At 35.2% G+C, this 18,879-nt stretch overlaps 2 protein-coding genes across 3 annotated transcripts in view; one reads left to right on the forward strand and one right to left on the reverse strand.

Annotated features, from left to right (window-relative positions):
* Positions 1-1,156: 1,156 nt before the first annotated feature.
* On the reverse strand, positions 1,157-3,688 carry LOC148848436 (peroxidase 57-like). Its single transcript, XM_088948013.1, has 4 exons — positions 3,437-3,688; positions 3,098-3,277; positions 1,726-1,885; positions 1,157-1,639 (listed from the first exon to the last, which is right to left on the reverse strand). The coding sequence occupies exons 1-4, from the start codon at positions 3,659-3,661 to the stop codon at positions 1,230-1,232; spliced, it is 975 nt and encodes a 324-aa protein (XP_088804139.1). The 5' UTR covers positions 3,662-3,688; the 3' UTR covers positions 1,157-1,229.
* Positions 3,689-15,460: 11,772 nt separating this feature from the next.
* LOC148848437 (26S proteasome non-ATPase regulatory subunit 2 homolog A-like) overlaps positions 15,461-18,879 on the forward strand; it is a 44,454-nt gene continuing 41,035 nt past the window's right edge. The window contains exons 1-4 of one of the 2 annotated variants that reach the window (XM_088948157.1): positions 15,461-15,876; positions 15,968-16,068; positions 16,703-16,823; positions 16,902-16,961. In XM_088948157.1, the coding sequence (XP_088804283.1) occupies positions 15,766-15,876; positions 15,968-16,068; positions 16,703-16,823; positions 16,902-16,961 (393 nt within the window). In that variant the 5' untranslated portion in view covers positions 15,461-15,765. The remainder of the gene's footprint in view (positions 15,877-15,967; positions 16,069-16,702; positions 16,824-16,901; positions 16,962-18,879) is intronic. The other variant, XM_088948158.1, reaches the window with a different exon arrangement.

The raw sequence follows: 18,879 nt of genomic DNA on the forward strand, positions 1-18,879 counted from the left end.
ATCTACCTAAAAAATCGCATACACTTTGCACTAACAACACTCATACCATGTAACATAACAACTACAAATTCATTTTGTCGAGCACTCTAGTGCCAAATGTTTAATTATCAATTATTGGTTACCTCAAACTTGATGAGAAAGACCGGTTAAACAAACAATCATGGTATATGCTTATGTTAGAATTTTTTACAATATTGCAAATTACATTAGTTATGCGGCATGTTTGAATACATACCAAGCTCGACTTGAGTTTTAAGTTCTAAGTTATGAGTGTTTGATTCAAACTTGAGCTGAAAACTCAACTAGACTCAACTCAATTATACCTCTATTCTGTGCACGTGGGTCCATGTGGATTGCCATTAGACCATTTTTTGAAGTTGATTATCATTAGTTGTATCCCCTTGATTAGCTATTAAATTGTTTTTTGCCGTTTTCCTACCAAAAAGACTCAATTTTATGCATTGTGCTTTTTTGGGAGAAAAACATTATTGTAAGGTTCAAAAAATCGAAATGTATCAACCCGTATTGGCCAATACACCCCTACAGAGGATGTATCGGGGTTTTGACTAATTCAAAGGGTGGAGGAACCTTAAACTGGCCCCTGAATCAGATTTGAAAAATAAAATATAGTATCGATACTGTCTGATACGCGTATCGATATTTAAAACCTTGCATTATTGTAGAACAATCTCGAACCCCCCATGGAAATGTGAATTCACCATCCTTTTCAAATAAAAATATTGATTGTTGTGCAGACCATGGTTGTCGATAATGCAAGCTCTTTTTCTTTTTTTTTTCTTTTTTGCTTTTACATTATGATTTTTTTAAAGAAACGTTTTCTTACCGAATATATCCGGGTGAGTCAGCAGAACTCAATCCCATGTCTCTTCTAAACCCACTTAGAGAGACTGCACTAGTAGGGAAGTTATCTGTCATTTAGAAACATTTACCAAATTAAAAAATTTTTAATCCTGTCAAGGGGATGTAGCTCAGATGGTAGAGCGCTCGCTTAGCATGCGAGAGGTATGGGGATCGATACCCCGCATCTCCATTTTTTCTTTCTAATTTGTCTTAAGATATCAACTTGAGAAATAGTTGTTTTTTTTTAGTTCCTTTTTTTTTGTATTGACTGATGAAAGATTGGAACGTGGTTTGGAATTTGGATCTTTTATTTCAAATACTTAAAAAAAAAAAAAAAGTGATTGAAAATAACCAACTACATCCAGAAATTAAGGGCCATTGATGGCTGCACAGGTTCTCCTAATCTCTCCTTGTGTCCCAGTAAGCACCTCTACAGCCCCCAGCTTGACCATGGCCTCCCAAAACCCTGCAGGAAATTTGACGCCGTTGGCCAGGGAAATAACTGTGAATTTCGTCGAAGAGTCCAGAGCTAGTGCTTGGTCGATCGGAAGAATCCCTCTCCTCATCAGCAGCTGCTTGTAGAAAGAATTGTCCACAACAAGCGGACTCATCTGGTCCAGAGCGACTGCATTGTCCACTGCTGCATTCTGAGGACACGTTGATCTCAGAATGGAAACAAGAGCAGGATCCATGTCTGGATCAGGTCCGCCGGTGTTCTGGTAACTGTAGAGACGATCACTAATGAGCGAACAATGGGTGATTCCAACAGTGTGACCGCCTATAGTAGTATCCAAGAACAAATTAATCTGTGAAATTAAAAAATATTTAACGAAGCAGGAGAAGGAAGAAGCAAGAAAGAAGTACCAAGAAGAAGAACCATGTCTGTGGCAGTGAGTCCTTTCTTAGCAAATGCTGCAATGGCATCGGTGACTGATATTGAAGGCCCCGGGAGATCGACATTTGCAGCTAGAGAAACCAGACCGTCCCTTCTTCCTGTCTGTACCTCGTATCTCCCTCCCCCACTCTGGGTTTTCGCATTAGTCAAATAAATTACAAATCAGTACTGCCAACTGATAAAAAAATAAATCTTTGGGTTGTGATTTCAGTACCTAGGATTAAAGCCAAACCCATATAGCCAAAAGAATTGTGTTCTTAACTTAGTTTGGTCGCAATGCAAATAAATCTGATGCAAAACTATGTATGTATTTGGAGTTATGGGTATTTATTGACACTTAGGCGCCCTTAGATGTCATTAAGCACCACACATCAGCAAAACAGTGAATAAACACCTACCCATTAAAGAAAACGCTAAAATGAAGTTGCCTCAATGGTAGGAGTGCACATAAATCAATGCTTATTTTTACAAGCCTCTATGCATACGGATTTGCATAATGAGGGAAATACTGAAGTGGAACATATGTGTCGGCGTTTATTCAATAAATGCTCATGGTTCCAAACACTGCCTATGTCATGCAAATGAAGTAAATTATTAAGATATGAAACAGAATAAAGTAAATCACAGAACAAAATTAAATGAGAATTTGAATTTTTTTTCATTTGTACTTCCGTATTAGTGCAAATAAAATTGCACTCCAACCAAACGCAGTCTAAGGAACCACTCAACCTAAAATCTTAAGCCTACCAGCAATATCTCTAAATAGGTTTTTATTCTCTAGCACCCCCTTGAGATATAACATATTGGATCTGAAGTGTGGTGTGAACAAGCCCAAATCCACTCATATATACCTTGTAATAGAATTTAATTAATTATAATGGAGTGATGAAGATCAAACTTAACACTAGATGAATTGAGATTTCCTGCCAATAAACCAATTCCAACACCCTACCATCCTAATTTAACACCACACATCTCACTATAAAATTGGGGTCTACCATAAAAATGGGACCTGTTATGTTATAAGATCTACGGTATCAGATGATATCACCCTAGACTAGATGAATTGAGATTTCCTGCCAATAAACCAGTTCCAACACCCTACCAACCTAATCTAACACCACACATCTCACTATAAAATTGGGGTCTACCATAAAAGTGGGACCCGTTATGTTATAAGATCTACGGTATCAGATGATATCACCCTAGACCACTTGGCAGGTGAGGTCCTGAATAGGATTTTATCATCTAGTATGTTGCCACTATATAAGTTAACACTTAACAGCCTTTCTCCCTCTCTCTCACACGAAACACATTTCTAGTTTCAGGGTTTTGTCATACCAAGAAAACAGCATCTCTTGTGGCGAGAGAAATGATATCAGCACAAGAGACGACACCAGGACAAACATTCTCAATAGCAGTCTTTGCTTGGTCGATGATATCGAAACCTCTCACGCTGAAGTTGGGAGGTGCAGTCTTCTCACTGGAAGGGCCGTCTAGAAGTAACGATGCGTCGCAGCCCTAAGAAAATAGAAGCAAATTAAAGAAAAGTCAAAGAAATTAATGTGCATATGTTTTCACTGAGAGGTCTGAAAAAGCTAGCTCGCTTATTATCACCTTCACGAACTGAACCAGAAGTTCTCAGACTCTCAGTAGTAACTCCTCAACAAAAGCACTTACATTGACAAAGCAGTCGTGGAACTGCATCCGGAGGAGAGCTGCCACAATGGTTGGGTCGCTGGAAAATCGAGCAATAACGACACCTCTGACGATGCTCTCCACATCTGCAACCCCACATTTCCCCCTGTAGAATCCTACCTCCAGTGCACCAAAGCACAAGCTTGTGAAGTTAACCAAAATGAGGCCAAGGATCACTGCCTTTGCTGCTGACGATGGAACCTTCATTTTCTCTGCTAATAATGAACACGTACGACTGAGTGAACCCATACGGGAAGACCCATCTTACTTACCTTATTTATAATGGACGGACGGTCTCCTTCTTTATCCAACTCAAAGTCAAGGGCTCAATGTGGTGAACAGCCGTAGTCATTACATCTGCAGACTTAACCCACGAAATGCATTACATTATACGTAATTATATAGAAGCAAAACATTGAAAGAGTCTATTCGGTGGCTTGGTGTGTTGATGCAATATTTGTTTACTCTCCCACCTAGGGCTGGCTATTCAATAAACCGATCAAACCAACCAACCCGACCCCGAGTTGGTTGGTTTGGTTTAGTTTTTATGCTAATCCGGTAATCCCAGAGGTTGGGTCGGTTTCGGTTTAATTATTTGTAAACGGATCAAAACCAAGCCAACTCGTTTTTAAATTTATATTTTTTAATATAGAAAATTGAAATTTTTTCATATTTTCTAGTTTAAAATATTTCATATTATACTTTTTTATTTTTTTAACTTACTTTTTAATAATATAGTTACAATTCTTTAAATTTAATTTTTTTTTTAATCTAAATTTTTTAACTGATCAATCAAACAGAAAATTGATTCAAACCAATACAATTTTAGCTGACCGGTTTTCATCAAATCAATTCAATTGGCCAAATAACTTAAAACCAAACCAAACCGACAAGTGAACACCCCTGCCCCCAGGGCCCCAATTGAGATAACTTGATTCCGATCGATTCTGCTTAATTGAAATCCTTATAATTTATTCGTGATGGATCCAGTTGGATTGAGTCCATGCGCGTGGCTGTAACGCGTAGAGAATAGAATATGGTTTACCAAATCTCCTACGTATACCCAACAAATTAAATTTGTTTTTTTGGAAGAAGGAAGGTCAAGATAATGAGAGATTGGTGGTGGATTGAGTTAAGTAATGTTGTAATAATTCCATGCTAAACTGACTGGTTTTACGGCTTTCTGAATTGGTTAAAGGATAAATAATGGCTAATTAATCGGTGTGGGTACGTTGTTTAGTCAATCACTGCACCAGAACCAGATCTTGCCTGGGTCCGACTCGATCGGGACGCGGTCACCGGTCAGATCAGAAACTATTGCTGACGGTAGGAACATCTGCCTGAAATCGAAGCACATGGGGGAGTTGAGTATTGCTTGTCAAAATTTTGTTCAAAATCTAGAGAATACCATGTAGCAAAACCACGTGCGCTCTCTCTCTCTCTCTCTGCGTACAGCACAGATGCATAAGCAACACTTCTAGGACAACTATTAATCTATTATTTATATAAATGTATAATAAACTATATATATATATATAGGTGTAATCAATTTATAATTTGAGTAAGAAGGGATTCAACAAAAAGAAAATGCTTACTTCGGGATCGAGTTATTTAAATTTTCAAGCATTAAAATGTCTTTGAGCATAAATTTTCGGCAAGTGGGTATTTGCTTGATATGGATGTAATATTGTCAATAAAATTACAGGTTGAAGTTGATATCTGGAGGAGAGTACTGTACATGTTTGATTTGATTTTTATGACCCGCTCTATGGATGCCAAACAAATTGAACCTGCACCTAGAAAGCAGATATTGAATTTGAAGGAAATTCCATAAGAATTTAATTTCCCTCAACTAATTTCTGTTTTATTTCTTATTTTTTATCAAACCATGCAAACGCAACTTAAAGGGTATAATTATCTTGCTTAAATCCATTGAAAAAGCCTCTGAACATAGAAATGACTTCTGAAGGAAGTTGCCAAACACATAATGAATCTACTAACTGATGAACCGATATGATGCTGGTTCTGATGATTAATTTAGAACTCATGATTCCGTAATGAGTTTTGTCATATTTAAGGTTCTTATGTCAATTGCAATAATCAGCCAGTTATTTTGCATTTGGTTTCTCTTACAAGATGGTGACCCTTCCCCCACTATGATGAATTGATGATGAGGGTTTAGAGCAGGAAGGAATTAGATAAACATATGAAATAGAATGCTAGGAATATTCCTTACATTTTCCCTTCATTTTAAAGACAAGAGGGCGCGGGTATATTATTTTTGAGAGGTCATCATGACCATGGTTTTCAAAATCGGACCGGACGGCCAGACCGGAAAATCGAAAATCAGTCAAGTGACCGATTTTGTTTTATCGCGGAACCATTATATCGTCAAAAACTGTTGATTTGGACAATAAACTGTTAATCCGGACAATCGAATTGTTCAAACCTTTCAAGCCATGCATCCAATGGATTTGGCCATTTTTTATTTTTTATTTTTAAATAAAAATAAATAAAACATTTATATGAAATTTAATTTCAAACATATAGTGATAAATCCACTTCGAATTCAATCCATTGAAAGGCAATAAGCCATTCAGTTCATCCGTTTCACTAGTTATCAAACCACCCATCTCCCTCCTGTACGTACTTCCCTTCTACCTTTCTTCTTCTAGTAATGTTTTTTTCAGAATGGTACGAGTTGCAATTTTTAACCGAACCCACTAAACCCACCCAATCCACCCAATTCGCCCATTTACTTGGTGGGTTGTGTGATCAACCCATCACCCAATCTGCACACTTAAATGGGTTGGGTTGGTTGGGTTGGGTTGTAAATAACCTTTGGGTGTTATTATAGACATAAGTATTAATTCCTTAGCATTTTTTTTAATTTTCTTTATTTGAATTAAATAGTTTATAATTAATTCATTAAGTTTCTATTAATTATTGACTAAATTTTGTTTTGTCTTGAATCAATACTCTTCACCCAACATAAATCCAAATCAATTTGACCCGAATCTGGACCAATTCAATGCAATCTGACCTGATCCAACATATGCTGATTTGGGTCGATCCAAATCTGAAATAGACCCCGGGTAGGATGATTCAATGCCATTTGCTTTGTCCAATATGGGCCATCCAATCAGACCTGGCCCGGATTGAGTTAAAACAGGCTGGATTGAATTAAAGCGGGTTTGGATTGAACCCAACCCATTTAATTTTATATAACTGGGTCATTAATGGATTGACAGATTAGATGAATTGTGTTGAAGCTCAACCTAAAGCAAATCCAACCCAATCCGCTCAATTGCCACCCCTACTGAATGGAACAAAAAATGGAGAAGCCAGTATTTAGAGAGCCAACCAAGAGTCACTGCTCACTAGTTCAACTACCTACGTTAAACCGATCAATAAATTGCCCATGACACATCTATATAACTATGGTTTTCAATAAATTGCCCAAATTTAAAAAAAAAATAAAAAATTACCTTAATCCAATCATCAAGTGCAAAGTTATGGACGGCTTCACAGTTTATTTTTGTCAAAGTCTGATTCTCTAAAGATGGAAAAACCATGCACATTTTTGTGCTTTCTTTAGGGTAAGGGTGCAAATTGGGCAAGATTAGGTCAGATTGAGATCAACTGGATCCCAACCCAAGGTTCTGAACACCCAACCAAAATTTCTCCCATCCTCTTAAATTCTCTTAATTGACTAAAAGACCTAAGCAAAACTTTTATAATCATATACTGACAACACTTTTTGTTGGAATTTGTTTACTTAATGTTTTATTTGTTTGTTAGTATAAAAGTGAAATTGATTAAAGTTTACTATAAATATATATAGTGTTTGGAAGCATGGGCGCCTTTTGGAACCGATTTTCAAAAAAAATAATGCTCATACTTCCAAGACCCATTTTTCACAAAAAAATGCTTCTGCCACATAAGCCGTGAGTAATACTATGCTGTTTGATAAGGTGATTTTCATCACCGTTTTTTTATTTATGTGCTGACAGGTAAGCATCACATAGGATACACATCAGTCAACCATTGGGGGAAACGGTTCACCAATGCATGAAATGCCAAATTTGACGCTTCATGCATTGGTAGGGTCCCGATTTTCGAAGCATGCCCAATTTTTTAATAATCAGCTGAACCAAACAATGAGATACATGAGCATTTGTTGAAACGCCTATGTGAATCCAATGTGGCACCATTTTTTTAAAAAACGGCCATGATTCCAAACATCCCTATAATAATGAAGCGAGCAATAACAAAACATAATGAAATGAAAATCACTAATGACAATTTGTCATTAGGGTTAGGGCTCAATAATTAAGGCAATACACATGTAAAATGGTAATAATAGAGTCGGGTTTGAGTTGGATCATGCTGCCCAAAGGCTAACTCTCACCCTAACTTGATCGTTTTTCAGATTGGGTTAGGATTGGATTTGGGCTAATCGGTCCAAGTTAATTTCAGCCTTTTTTTTTTTTTTCCTTGGGGAGAGGGTGTAACGTGTAAGGGTCCAAGTTATTGCTTATTTATACTATAACAATAGGTCCCCATCTGAGTGGATAAGAATAACAACATAAAAAATTCTTAGTATAAGAGACATTATTATATATTAAACGATTATCCGATACTTCCTTTGTCACCGTCAATCATGACGACGACGACGATGATGGCTTAACAGCTTCAAAATTTTTTAGTTGGACTACTTAATTTAACTGAGAAAATGTGAGAAATTATAATGATTTTCATAACTAGGCAAGAAAGGGGATCGAATTAGCTAACATGCTGCATTCCGCCAAATAATACTATAACACATTGTGATCAATCACTGGCATTATAAATGTGTTAATCAATCAAATCAAATGGTATTTATCAAAATTTACGAATGGACTTTGATTGGTCAAAGTTTTTTTAGTACAATACTTTTTTTTTTATCTTTCACAAGTAAAAAAATTAAGTCAAAGTATTATATTATGCAACTTATATATTACTTTTTTTTACATTAATGACAATGTAACCGTATCTTCCGTTACTAATAAGTAATAACACTTTTTCTACAATGACAATGTAACAGTATGCAGAATCTAGATATGAGCTCGCATTCTTCATTTCAGACCACCCTTTGAACCATTAAACATAGTGAAAACAGTATCGCAGATTCCCTTGTTGCAAGAAGTACCATTTTCTATTAAGTCCCCATCAGATAGGCACACATACCCAAGCCTGGTATGAAATTGGACCGTGTTGGAATTGGATTTCCAGGCCCATGGGCCATATTGAGTGGGCCGTGCTATATATATATACTATTTCATTTTAGTATTATATATATAAATAATTATATACATCAAAAATCATATAAATTATTATATTATTAATATATTATATTTTAATTATATATATAATATTATTGTGTCAGGCTTTGGCTCAGGTCAGTGTTATTTGGGAAAGAACAAGCCTGAGCCTATGGGCTTAAAACTTTGTCAAAGCCCGACTTAGAATGAGCTAAGCCAGGCCGGCATGTCAGGCTACCTGACGTAAGAACAAATCTAGTGATGAGTGGTATATGATATAGCAAGGAGAATTGATCTTGATGTATAATAATTTGTTAATTAATTATTTTAAATAAAAGTGAAGAAGAATAATTGAAACATCAAATAAGTTGTTAAAGTCACGATTACTAAACTAATTAAGTATCATGAAACAAAAGACTTATTCCCATCGTATGAGAGATGAATATATTATTAGTAATGCTAGTATCTGTTTGGTTGCAATGCAAATGAATTTGCATCGATACAAAATCATGACAGTGCAAATGACTTGAGTGTAAATTTTAACCTTTTTTTTTTTAATTTTAGCTTATTTGGTTTGATTATGGTACAAAGAAAATCAATTAAGACATGAAGCAGAATAAAGTCCAAAACAAATTAAAGAAGAATTTGCATTTTTTACATTTATACACCTATGCATTTGTACTAGTGCAAATAAATTTGCACTACAACAAAACATAGCTAGAATAATAAGAAACATTTTGTGCATCATGATCAGATTCCTTATCTCATGTATACCATTGAAAATATAAACAAATTGCCACAACAAATCTCATCTCAGCTACATCAACCTCAATCTAGCCAATAGTTGATGCTAAAGCCTAAGTCAATTGTGAGTCATCTAAGAACTCCCCATGCACCTTTTGTTTTACTAGTAAGTGTGAACATGCTTTGTACATAGAAATTTTAGATGATAATAATGATAGTAATAACATATCCACAAATTTATATAAATAAGTATTTTTATTTTTATATGATTTTTGCTTTTTATTATTAATCGGATGCATATTGCAAAATCCAAATATGAATACATAAACACCGCATCTAAATACGTAATAATTGGATCGAGTTCTGAAATTTCAAATATCATTAACAGGTTTACTTACTTGGCAAGATCTTTCTTTTTATAATATTTTTTTTAGTTTTTATTATATTCATTTATCAAAGAAATGTGAGATTTAAATAGAGGGAATTGAATGGGGTGAAAAGTAATAGTTCAATTTACAATTTAAACCTTATAATTAAATAGAGACTAAATTCAAAAATGAGTATTTTAGTCAAAAAAAAGTTCCAAAATCTTATTTATATTTTTAATAGTAGTGTAAATATAGAATTATAGATGTGTTTAATTTTTTATAATTTTTTATACTTTTGTATAAAAATAATTCTGATATGTTACACTTACTTTTTGTTTAATATGAAAATTAATTAATATTATACATGTGCGTGAATCTTTTTTGCAACATTTATATATTTTTTATTTTCGTATTTTTATATTTTATTAATTTTTATTATTTATTTATGACATTAAATGTAATACATTTGACCCAAAAGTTGAACTATTGATCTTTGTCAAATAGTAAAATAATTTTATTTTTGGTCAGTTCTAAAGTATGTATTTCATTTTCATAATCAATAAAAATAATTATTGTTTATTAAACTTAATTTTTAATTTTATTAATAAAATATCATTAATGTGTTTAACATTTTTTACATTTTTGTAATTTTCTACATTTATTTCTATTTTAAAAAAGTTATTACCTAACTATGACTGCATAGGTTTATCAATTTGATTTGGATAATTGAATTGCTTAGCCACCACTTGGATAAAGAATGGTTTTGTTTTTCAGCCAATTTTAAAATTTATGGGTTCATATTGTTAAAAATATTGATATAACTTAAATATAGGATTTAATAAGAGAAAATGAAAATTAATACCTTTAAGTATAAGACTTAATGAAAGGGGATTAAAGGAGGTGAAAAGTAATAATTGAAGTTATATTTTCAACCCTTACAATTAGAGATGCAATAAATAAGCAAATATGGGCATTTTAATAGCCACTAAAAGTTGGCACTAAAGTTGTAATAAAATGACTTTCATACCTTTTATCAAACAAAGAAATAGAGGGTAATTTTAGTCCAAAAAAAATCCACTCTGCATAGACACTTTTATATATAGTATAGATATATAGTTCTTTTTCTTTTATTCATTTATTAAAAAATTAAATATTTAAATGAAATGAATTGAATGAGGTGAAAAGTAGTAGTTCAATTGACAATTTAAACCTTATAATTAAATAGGGACTAAATTAAAAAAATGAGTATTTTAATCAATGTTTTAAAAATTTAACCAAATCGGATGGTCAAACCATTTGGCTTGGAAAATGGTCAAGTCATTATTTCCATTTTGGCTCTAAACCGGTATTTTACCAAAAAAAAATGTTGAAATGGTCATGGAACTGCTAATTCGAACTATTTAACCACTAAAATGTTCGACATGGTTAACGGTTCTCGGGTTGCTTTTAAACTAATTCTAAATTTTTGTTTATTTTTAAAATATAAATTAGAAAATAAAAAAAAAATGATAAAAGATTCATACCTTAAAATCTTGTTCGATTATTCCCAATGCCCAAAATTTGTTAGGTTTTTAATTATTCTATTTTGATTTTGAGTTTTCTCATTTATGTGATTCCCTTTAAGTTGTAACAAAAAAAAAAAGTGTAACTCCAATGAAGAAATTGAAGAATTAATGCAAGAGATGAGAGATTAAACATTAATCTTATATTAAAATCTAAGATACTCTAATGAAGCAAATGACATAGGATTTGAAAGAGATTTAGAGAGATTAAGAAGAGGGCAAGCAGTCTTGTAACAGTGGTGATAATGAACAAGGAGAGAGCCATCGCCGACAATTCATTCTTCTTCTTCTTATGGCAAATAATTTTGCAACAATGCTCAATGAACATGGTGACAACCACCTCCGACGACACTTCTCCTTCTTCTTCTTCTTTCTCACTTCTCAACTTTAACCAACCACCTCCTTCCTAGGGGTGATCATTTCAGCCCGGCCCCGCCTGGAAATTTTAAGCTTGGGCCAGGGTTTTGTGTTCAAGTCTGACCTGGCCCACATATATTTAAACATACACACTTTGTGTATAATGTTTATATGACATTGATCAAAGAGATCTCTATAAAATACTATAGGTGGCTCCACCACATGAGTTATCGAATAGATATTGGGCCTCGCCAATTCAAGAAAATTGTATGGCCATCTAGCAAAAGCTTGCCCACTAACTCACGGAAGCTAGGGCTATTCACGGGTCGGGTTGGGTTGATTTATAGGGGTTTTTCCAATCGACCCGACCTGGTTGGGTTACATGAGGTAGAAACCGAAACCAACCCACTGATAGGCAAAACCGACCTGGTCGGTTTGAGTCGGGTTTGGTCGGGTTCGGTCGGTTTTGGTTTTACTCCTGTAAAAAAATGATAGATAAGCCTAGAACTAGAAGGACACCTAATTCTAATTGTAATTGCCTAATGGGTTGCCTATTTGGTGTAAAAGACTATTAAAATTAGGATAGATACAATTTAGTTAAGTAAGAACTAGAAGATAGGGCTGTTCTAGTTCTAGTAGAAGACTAATTAAGTAGGAAACTAGGAACTACCGAACTAGAAAACTAATTGGTTTTCACATAAGAAAACCGAAAACCGACTTGATATATCCGTTTATGATTTTGCCCAACCCAAAACCGACCGGTGCTGATGAAAACCCGCCTAACTCGATTCGGATTGGTCAGATTGGTCGGGTTGAGTCTTCTTATGAACAGCCCTAACGGAAGCCTATCTGCCGACTCACATAAGCCTGCCCTTTAACTCACAGAAATTGTGCCTCGTCGATTGCTCTAAGCTGTAACGCCACAACGTCATAGGTGGTGATTGTCATTTTTGACGTTTCGAAGCTGTCCATCAAATGTGAGCTATACGACACCCATTTCCCCATTTCCGTCTCTAAACTCTCCTGTAATTCTCTCCACTCTCTGCTACTCTAAGTTGCTTGCTGAACATCTTTCAAAATTCTCCTCATTTTGATAAGGGTGAAATCAATACGGGGATTCTAGCTGACGTCTCCAATGAGTTTATTGGCAGTGGCTCTAAATCTGAATAGGGAGGAAACAGCAAATCGAGATTGTTCACACTAATCTTGGCATGCTTGTATGGGCTTTCCGCTGAAATTACAATTGCAAAAACAATGTCCGAATGGACAATTGGGGGTAACTTAAAGAGAACGCAAAGAAAGAGAGAGAGAGTTAGAGGTAGGGCGGTATTTGATTTAAGAGCAAAATGAACATTTCGTATGTTTAATTAAGATATACCGATGATGGTAATTATCAATTGTAGTAGTTTAAGAAACTAGCGAAGGGACCTGCTTCGTAGGGTCTAGAATGGAATTGTAACATTGCTATTTGCTATATTAAAAAAATGTAATAGTTTTTTAATAAAAAATTTATAATTATAAGTAATCAAGTGTTGAAACTCATATAAAGATTTAAAAGCGACCATCATATGCTCGCTTTTTAAATATTGTTTTAGCAAATAATTTCATATAAAAGAAAACGATCATACAGTGATAGTTCCGAGTTATACTTTATAGTTGTCATTTGTTTTACATGAAGAACTCCTAATTGACCCAAACATTAGGACAAGATGGCCCGGGAACCGTCTAGGCAACTAGTTCTGTTTTACCCCAAACCTAGTCCTTAGCAAAAAATCGTTGAATTAATCAATGACCCATTGACCCAAAGTAGTCGAACCGTCGACCCATTGACCCATTCAATAGTTTGGCCATTTTTTATTTTTAATTATTTTTTTTATTTTTATTTTATTTTGTTAGAATGGGCCATCCGTTCGAACCGGACAGTCAAACCATTGACTTGGAAACCAGTGGCCAAAACGGGTCTGTTTTCGGGTCATTTTTCTAGATGTCAATAATTAGACGAAATAACTTTGTAGTCATAGTCATGGGAAGGGTAGGCACTCGACCTGTTCATGGGCCGGGCTCGGGCATGGTTTTTGCCAAATTTTGAATGGGCCTGGCCTGAAGCCCGAGCTCGACATAGTGTAAAGTCAAGCTCGAAACCCCGACCCGTGAATAGGTCTAGTGGACACTGCAAGGGATTCCCAAACCTTGAAAGATGAATTCAAAGTGACTTTAAGCACAGAAAAAATAGCGGTAAATCCACCAAACTAGAAAAACTAAGGAAAAAAAATCAGAAAATTGAGTCCAAAGTTCCGCTTTAAGATGGAGCTAAACATACATGTAATTAAAGAAAGAAACAAAACAAATTGTCTTGTAAGAAAATTAAAAAAACATTGCACCAGAAAAAAAATAAAAGGGAAGAAATAAAACGGTGGTAAACCCTAAACCGTTTTGGAGGATCTTAAAGAAAAAGACCAACACACACACACAAAAAAGCAAAAAATGAAAAAAATGAACATACCACACATGCTCGAATAAAGCCCACAGTAGAAGAAACTTTTGAATAGTGAAAATCCAAAAGCATAAAAAACTATGGTTTTCAAACCACTATTGACCCGAATGGACTGACATTTTGGCTCGGGAACCGTCCAGGCAACCGATTCTGTTTTACCCCAATCCGGTCCCTAGAAAAAAACTGTTGAATCAGTCAATGACCCATTGACTTGGGCGCTCAAACAGTCAACTCATTGACCCATTCAATGGTTTTTGCCCATTATTTATTTATTTTTTAATTGGGAACCATCCAAGCAACCGGTTCCGTTTTCTCCCAATCCCAATCCCTGACAAAAAACTGTTGAATTAGTCAACGATTCATTGACCTGGTTTTGGCCACTTTTAATTTTTTAATTTTTATTGTCAAAACGAGCCGTCCATTTGAGTGCATGCTCAAATGAGTCACATGCCCGAAAACTGGTGACTAGAATAGTTCTGTTTTCGGGTCGTATGAGTCACATTTTCGAATGACATAAAATGTATGATACTACTTAATGTTCCTCACACACTCAATTTTTTGCTTGTATTTTTTTTTTTTTGAACGGGTCATCTATTCGAACCGAATGGTCAAACTGCCTTTTTTTTTATTTTTTTAATTGGGAACCATCTAGACAATCAGTTCCGTTTTACCCCAATCTTGATCCCTGGCCCAAAACCGTTGAATCAGTTAACGACCCATTGACCTAAGCAATTGACTCGTTGATCCGATCAATGGATTTTGGCCATTTTTTTTAATTTTTGTTGTTAAAATGGGCTATCCATTCAAACCAGATGATCGAACCAGCAACCTATAAATCAGTGGCCAGAACGGTTTCATTTTTGGGTTGTATGAGTCATACACTCGAATGACATAACACATATGATACTATTTAATGGACCTCACACTCTCAAAATTTTCCGTGTAGTTTTTGTTGTCAAAATGGGTGGTCCGTTTGAACCAAACGGTAAAACCGTCGATCTAAAAACCGATGGACAAAACGATTCTATAATTTTTTACTTTTTAAATTTTGTTGTTCACGAGTCATCTGTTCGAATTGTACATTCAAACCGTCGACCCGAAACCGGTATAGATATATACTCTTAATATAATAACATTTTATTATTTTATTAAGATTAACCTTTGTGAGGCTTTTTGTCCTGCATTTTTCTTTTTTTACTTTTTTGCCGACTATTGCAATGGGAGGCCTGAAGTGGCCATTCTCCTGCATAAATGGTAGGGATCGGATCATCGGAATGGGTCATTTCCATTCCAATTCCAGGCATCTATTCCAAGAAACCAAACAGACCCTTGCATTTTGCACTCGTTAATATAGCAATTAGTGTTGCGCCTTCCACCGTCACCCGCGTAGTCTCGTTCCTTTTCCGGTCTTCCTTTTTCACTGAAGCTCGACTCTCTCCTCTTCCTCTCAAACCAGTCCGTTCTCTGAATTGAAGCTCTGAAGATGACAACGGACCCTAACCCTAACTCTGGTAGAAGCCTAGACGAGGCGTCCTTGAAGGTCCCGTCCAAAGATCCAAAGAAGAAGAATAACGAGAAGAACGAGGAGGATCTTGTAAGTCGAAAACTCTACTTTTCATTTATTCGTCATTTTCATTGGATTTTTTTTCTAATCTTCTACAATTTCTTCTATCTGATAATTACAGTCGGATGAGGACTTGGCGTTGAAGCAGCAGTTGGAGCTGTATGTCGAGAGGGTTCAGGATTCGGATCCTGGTGTGCAGAAGCTTGCTCTAGAAAGCATGAGGTACTTGTTCTTGATCTCCAAACAACAAGAAATTTTCAATGCAGTAATTCAAAGTTCGTATAAATGCTTAGGGTGATTCTGTTGGTATATGACCAACCTAAGAAGTAGCCCATCGGTTGGACTTCGGAGGAATGACCATATGTATCGATAGTTTGTATAATTGGTATTAGCTTAGAAGAAATTGTTTTGTAAATGGTTTGCTTTTTTAGCATTATATTTCCAAACATCGTTTCCAATCAATGTGTTAAGTTTTGCACTCTTTAACGTTTGAAAATATTGTCTTATACTTCTCATGTGATTTACTGAAATAATTTTCCTTTTGAAGAATCAACATCTCATTTGTAAAATAGCAAGCCCTAGTCATGACTGGGCGCTAATTAGACAAATGTGCTTCCTATCTTTCGGTTATGTTAGAAAGGGTGTTCAGGAATCAGAGACACTAGAGCTTTTAACTCTGGAAACGGAATCTTACTTGAAAATTAGGATATATACGAAATGACCACGTTGCTCATATATGGCTGATAATTGAAACTGTATACGGTTCTGTAATTTGAGGACAATGATACATAAACTTGAAAGGTCTCCTATGTTTGGGTTTATCCTATCCTAACTACAATTTATCTTTTTATCGTAGGCAGGAGATCCGAACTTCAACAAGCTCTATGACCTCTGTTCCTAAGCCATTGAAGTTTCTTAGGTCACACTATGGAACCTTAAAGGCATATTATGAAATGATGGGGGAGTCAGATGTAAAGGTTTGAATTTCCTGGTTATCATTTTATGCTAGTTCTTTCCGAGATAGCTTGGTTCACACTTTTCCCTATTGATTTCAGAAATACCTTGCTGATATTCTTTCGGTTTTGGCCTTGACCATGTCTGCTGAAGGAGAGAGGGTAAGTGGAGTTACTTTATAGTATATAAATTCTATTTCCAGAAATTAAAGTGCAAAATTTGGAAAACTAATGCCAGTCTAGTGAACAACACAAATTTCTTTTTCATATGACCTTGGCATTTTTATTAGTAGCAAGGATCAAAGATTCTTAAAAGCTGCTACAAGTAATTGTAAATTGAAAATGGGGGGAAAGGATAACAAGGATAAGGAGCTCAGGAAGATATATTACTACTACTACTATGAAGAAAAATTTATTATTTCTTTTGAGCTTCTTTAATAAGATAATTATATTTCAGTCTCTGTATAGCCATTGCTTGTGTGTCCACTTTTCTCAAGCACCTCTTTATTAGAGTTATCAATTAGAAGAAAACCTCTTTATCAGTAACAATAAAGGTTTTATTTATTTATTTCTTTATCAGTAACAATAAAGGTTTTATTTATTTATTTTTGAAGAAAAGTTTAAAGTGTTTCCTTGATGTGCAAAAATGTATACAAAAACAATACTGGGCAATAAGATTAATAGCAGTATTTCTCCTATACAAATCAGTCAATGACATTAGATACAAAAGTACTATAGTAAACATGCTTGAAACATCTCTGAGTAGCCACCCAATAGTAAATTTTGCCCCCATAAGTCTCCCCCCCCCAAATATGGTTTTCCCCCTCTTGTTCAGTCCTTTCATTTGTCAGTAACATTAGAAGATCTTCTAACTTTGCAGGGAACAACACTGTATCTGAAGGGTTTAACATGTGAACACCCATTCCTCTTGCAATCCTGCAATGTATAAGCAGGTGATTCACCTACTCAGTAGCTTGCCCACACTTCTCAACCACCATATATATCCCTTCTGTACAGATTGTCCACAGTTAGACATTTTCCCAGTGTTGTGGTCCATAGCAGAAGGACTACATAATGAGGAGCTGTTGTATGCCACACCTTCTCGGCAGGAAATCTGGTGGTCCATGTGCAGGTTAAGCTGTTATAAATTTCCAGGTTAAACTTGATGCTCTGCATAAGTTCCATCCACAGCTCTATTTCCTAATCATTTAAATTCCTCCTGAAGGTGGGATTCCAATCCCCTGATTCCCTATGAAAACACATATGCTATTAGGCATTCCTTATTCTATTCTAATATTCTATTTCAAACAATTTTGGATATAGCTCCTTTAGTGGCTACTCTCAACACATGCAGCCTCCAAAACCTTATTCTTGTCACATTCTCACCTCATATTTGATTCCTTTTTTTTAATTCAGTGTGGGATTTTGAATACCTATCTACACTGCACAACCATAAGTTGCATTAATTTCACTTGGATCCCAGTCTATATTACTTTGATCCATGCTTTGCTTGGATGGTCCTCCTTCATGGATTGTTTGGCTGTTCATTCCACCTCCAGACTGTTAGGCTGTTTCATTGTACTAAATGACAGTTTAACCTTATAAATATATTCAGAAGAAGCATTTCACCCCAGGGTTTATAGGACAGTAAACTTGGTCGGTAGCCTCTGTAAGATTATTATGGAAATGTTCTCCTTTTGGATCAAAGAGGGTTTTTCATCCATTGTATTACAATTGCAAGGAGTTTTTATTAGACAAATTGTTGATTAAATTCATTACAAATATAAGAAAATAAAGATATTTGGTGGAAAAAAGATGGGTGTGCAAATTGGATCTACAGAAAGTATGTGACTTTGTGGACTCAATGGTCATGTTTGGATTTTGTGGAGAAATGTGGATTCGGGGAAATATGGAGGGAATCGATAAATGGATGTACACACTCCACACTCATTTCATTACTGAATTAGGACCTCAATCCTAATTCTAGATAGAGGGGAAAAGCTGCCCCTCTTTTTCCTAGCTAAAAGTGGACAAGAGAAGGGAGGCCATTATCTCCCTTTCATTTACCTTAATAGAAGAT

Source organism: Nelumbo lutea, chromosome 6 (genome assembly GCF_056320005.1).
Source record: "Nelumbo lutea isolate HS-2025 chromosome 6, American lotus-T2T, whole genome shotgun sequence".
NCBI lineage: Eukaryota > Viridiplantae > Streptophyta > Magnoliopsida > Proteales > Nelumbonaceae > Nelumbo > Nelumbo lutea.

What these genes read in the sequence shown, in the direction of transcription:
- LOC148848436 (XM_088948013.1), bottom strand. Translation starts at nt 3,661, where the DNA reads ATGAAGGTTCCATCGTCAGCAGCAAAGGCAGTGATCCTTGGCCTCATT. An exon ending in TCCACGACTGCTTTGTCAAT is followed by an intron (nt 3,278 to 3,436) that starts GTAAGTGCTTTT and finishes CTATTTTCTTAG; the next exon opens with GGCTGCGACGCATCGTTACT. An exon ending in AGACATGGTTCTTCTTCTTG is followed by an intron (nt 1,640 to 1,725) that starts GTACTTCTTTCT and finishes ATACTACTATAG; the next exon opens with GCGGTCACACTGTTGGAATC.